General features: G+C 34.2%; 1 protein-coding gene across 2 annotated transcripts in view; it reads left to right on the plus strand.

Annotated features, from left to right (window-relative positions):
- Positions 1-1806, plus strand: part of GNPTAB (N-acetylglucosamine-1-phosphate transferase subunits alpha and beta) — a 43879-nt gene extending 42073 nt beyond the window's left edge. The window contains exons 21-22 of one of the 2 annotated variants that reach the window (XM_051784677.1): positions 81-138; positions 624-1806. In XM_051784677.1, coding sequence (XP_051640637.1) covers positions 81-128 — 48 coding nt within the window. In that variant the 3' untranslated portion in view covers positions 129-138; positions 624-1806. The remainder of the gene's footprint in view (positions 1-80; positions 139-623) is intronic. The other variant, XM_051784676.1, reaches the window with a different exon arrangement.
- Positions 1807-2799: the final 993 nt, after the last annotated feature.

Below are 2799 nucleotides of genomic sequence, written 5' to 3' on the forward strand. Positions count from 1 at the left end.
AGCTTAAAATGGCTTTCTTGAACATGATTAGTCCTGCTGAACTCAGAGGGAGTCAATGGAACAAATCACATTCTTTGCAGGTTGGGGCCTTAAGTAACACTTTCCGTGGTCTGATGAAGAGGGTGTAATTCTTGAAAGGTTGGCTTTTGATTATTATTTTTTTCCCACCTGTGACTTTTGCATGACTCTTTCCCTTGATTTTCAGCCTTTTGTATGTATTAGAAAAATCCATCAGTAACTTGGTTTTGGAAGGGGATACTCAACTCAGTGTTACAGTTAGGAATATAAATACTGTTTTAAGATGCCAACTTTGTGTTGATCTTTTAGAAACTGAATGGAGCGCAGTGTTAGTTTAAACACACAAATTTCCTTTAAAATAACCAGAATATAGGCATACTTTCTGCTTATATTCTGATTATTAGGAAGTCCAGTGGAAATGTGCAGACCTAATAGATGAATTTGAGCAAAAAATATTTTTCCTGTGCAATGGAAAAAAAAAAAGTACAGTATTGACTAAATTACTGTAGATGGTACAGGTTTTACAGTTTCTAGGGTGAAAACCTGACCAGCTGTGGACCTTTAGCCCAGCAGAGAACTACATATTGTATTTTTTCTCTCCTCAGCTAATTGCACTTAAACGAAAGATTTTTCCAAGGAGAAGGATCCAAAAAGAAGCTGGTCATGAACGAATCAAAGTGTAGAAGAGCTTTATTTTGGAGATCAGTCTACCTCAAGATGTGATTAAGCATTTTAAATCTCTTTCATAAGTGTCTTTTCTGGTTTAACATTTAACTGTGTTGATATGAAGAAAAAAATCATGCATCTACAGTTAGAATCTCTGCAGTACTTTCATGATATAAAAGCTGTTGGAGCTGTGACATTGCAAAACAACAAAAAACCTGTACATAGGCAGTTTTCAACAGATCTTACTTTATGACTCTTAGTTCCATGGCCATGTTATCCTTTTTTATAAAAAGGGTTACCTAAATAAATGTAACTGCATTTATTGCAGTGGATATTGCCAACGAGATAAAATGTTGGAAAGAAATGTTGTTTGGGATCAGCGTAACAAGTCTTTGATCTTGCATTCCAAAGCATTTTGCAAATTTCTGTCATTGCTGCTTTTTTTAGACCTATGGGGAAATTGAGAATTATGTAACTTGTCATTTAAATTTAGTAGACATTTAGAGATGTTGACATTCTTTAAAGCACAGTGACAGTTCATCTCCCTATTTGTAGTATTTAACTGGGATTTGGAAGAAATGTATGCTAATAAAAAAATTACACAGTAATAAAACATGTAATGGTTGTTTGAAAGGTATTTTATATCTGGTGTATTCTACTCCAACGAATACAATGATGTTATTTCTTGCCTTGATTACAAAGAGAGGGTTGTAATGCAATGAAAATGATCAAGGAATAATGTTTTACAAGCATTGCAAGTATAAAAGCAAAAGTGCCTCTCTATATGAATGGGTAACAAACTTTTAAAGTAGAAAAGTATGGGAGCAGGGTTTCACTACGGAAAACAATATTTGTACTGATATACAAAGCTTTGGTGTTTTTAAATTTAACAGGGTTTGGCCCTGTGTTTTGCTGAGACATCAGAGTAATGTGGTTTTATGTAGGAAAGGGTACTGAATCTTTTCAAGCAGAAACTTTTGGTGGTGTATCTTCAGTTAATTGTGTTAACAGTATTCAAAAAAGCATTAATTTTTGTAATCAGATGATGTACAAAATGTGTGTGCATATGTATTGTAAGATACTTGGTTTGCTTTGAAATTAACTAAAATGTGATAAAAGTTTTGTCTGTTGTTTCTGTTTTAAAGTAAACAAAAACTCGCCCATTTTGATAAATTAGCCAGTAATGTGTATGAAACCTTATATTATTTTTCCCTTTAAAAACCTCCAACTATAGTAATTTACTATTATTTTGAAGCATGAATCTGTTCTCAAAGTGGAATCAAGCTTTTAAGCACTATAAAAATGCAAGCACTTTTAATTATATTTCATGCTAGCAATATATACTATGCTGAAATGTAGAATATAAATAAATAGTTTAAATCTGCAGTACTTCAGCCTCGCAGAAAATGAGACGTTTCAAGAAATACAAGAAAGCTTTGATAACTTCTTACGCTTGAAAATATTAGGTAGATTCGAGTTTGACTGAGATTTTTTTTTTTAATTATATTTGACATTCTAATCAAGATAGTTGGAAAATATTGTTGAAATTTTCAAGGCAGTTTTTCTTAATGAAGTTATGTATAAATAAGCAGATCGCAAAGGTAGCTCAGCTGTCACTGCAATAATTCCTTTTTGTTTAGGCAAAGCTTCTTTGTCCCAGCCATATGTCCCACCTTCCCACTGTGTTCCTGGCTGGGGGGACAGAGCAAGACCTGGGATGCTGTGCAGTCCTGCAGCACCCCCAGGACTGCTGTGAGGAGAGTCAACTCCACCCCAGGGAAAACTTAAACTTGGGCAAGGATGTACCAAGTAAAATTTCTCAAGTGGTTGGGGTTAATGAGAACATTGGAAATTGAAATAGCGTTAGGGTTCTTCTTTAATTTAGATTTGGTTTTCCTAAGGAAAAAGCAGAATACCTTAACTGGCTGAGGGCAGGAAATGAGAATCTGAAATATAAAACGTGGCAGAAAAATACTGTCTGTTTGCAGTGATTTATGGAAAAATCCTCCTGTGATACCATACCATAGCTACATACACCAGAATACTTTCTGAAGGCTTTTTGTTATCTTAATGATAAATTAAAGCTATTTCGGGCAAAACCAGGTGAGCCTTAAA

This window comes from Manacus candei, unplaced genomic scaffold (genome assembly GCF_025592945.1).
Source record: "Manacus candei isolate 608988 ecotype Guabito, Panama unplaced genomic scaffold, ASM2559294v1 h1tg000018l, whole genome shotgun sequence".
Taxonomy (NCBI): domain Eukaryota; kingdom Metazoa; phylum Chordata; class Aves; order Passeriformes; family Pipridae; genus Manacus; species Manacus candei.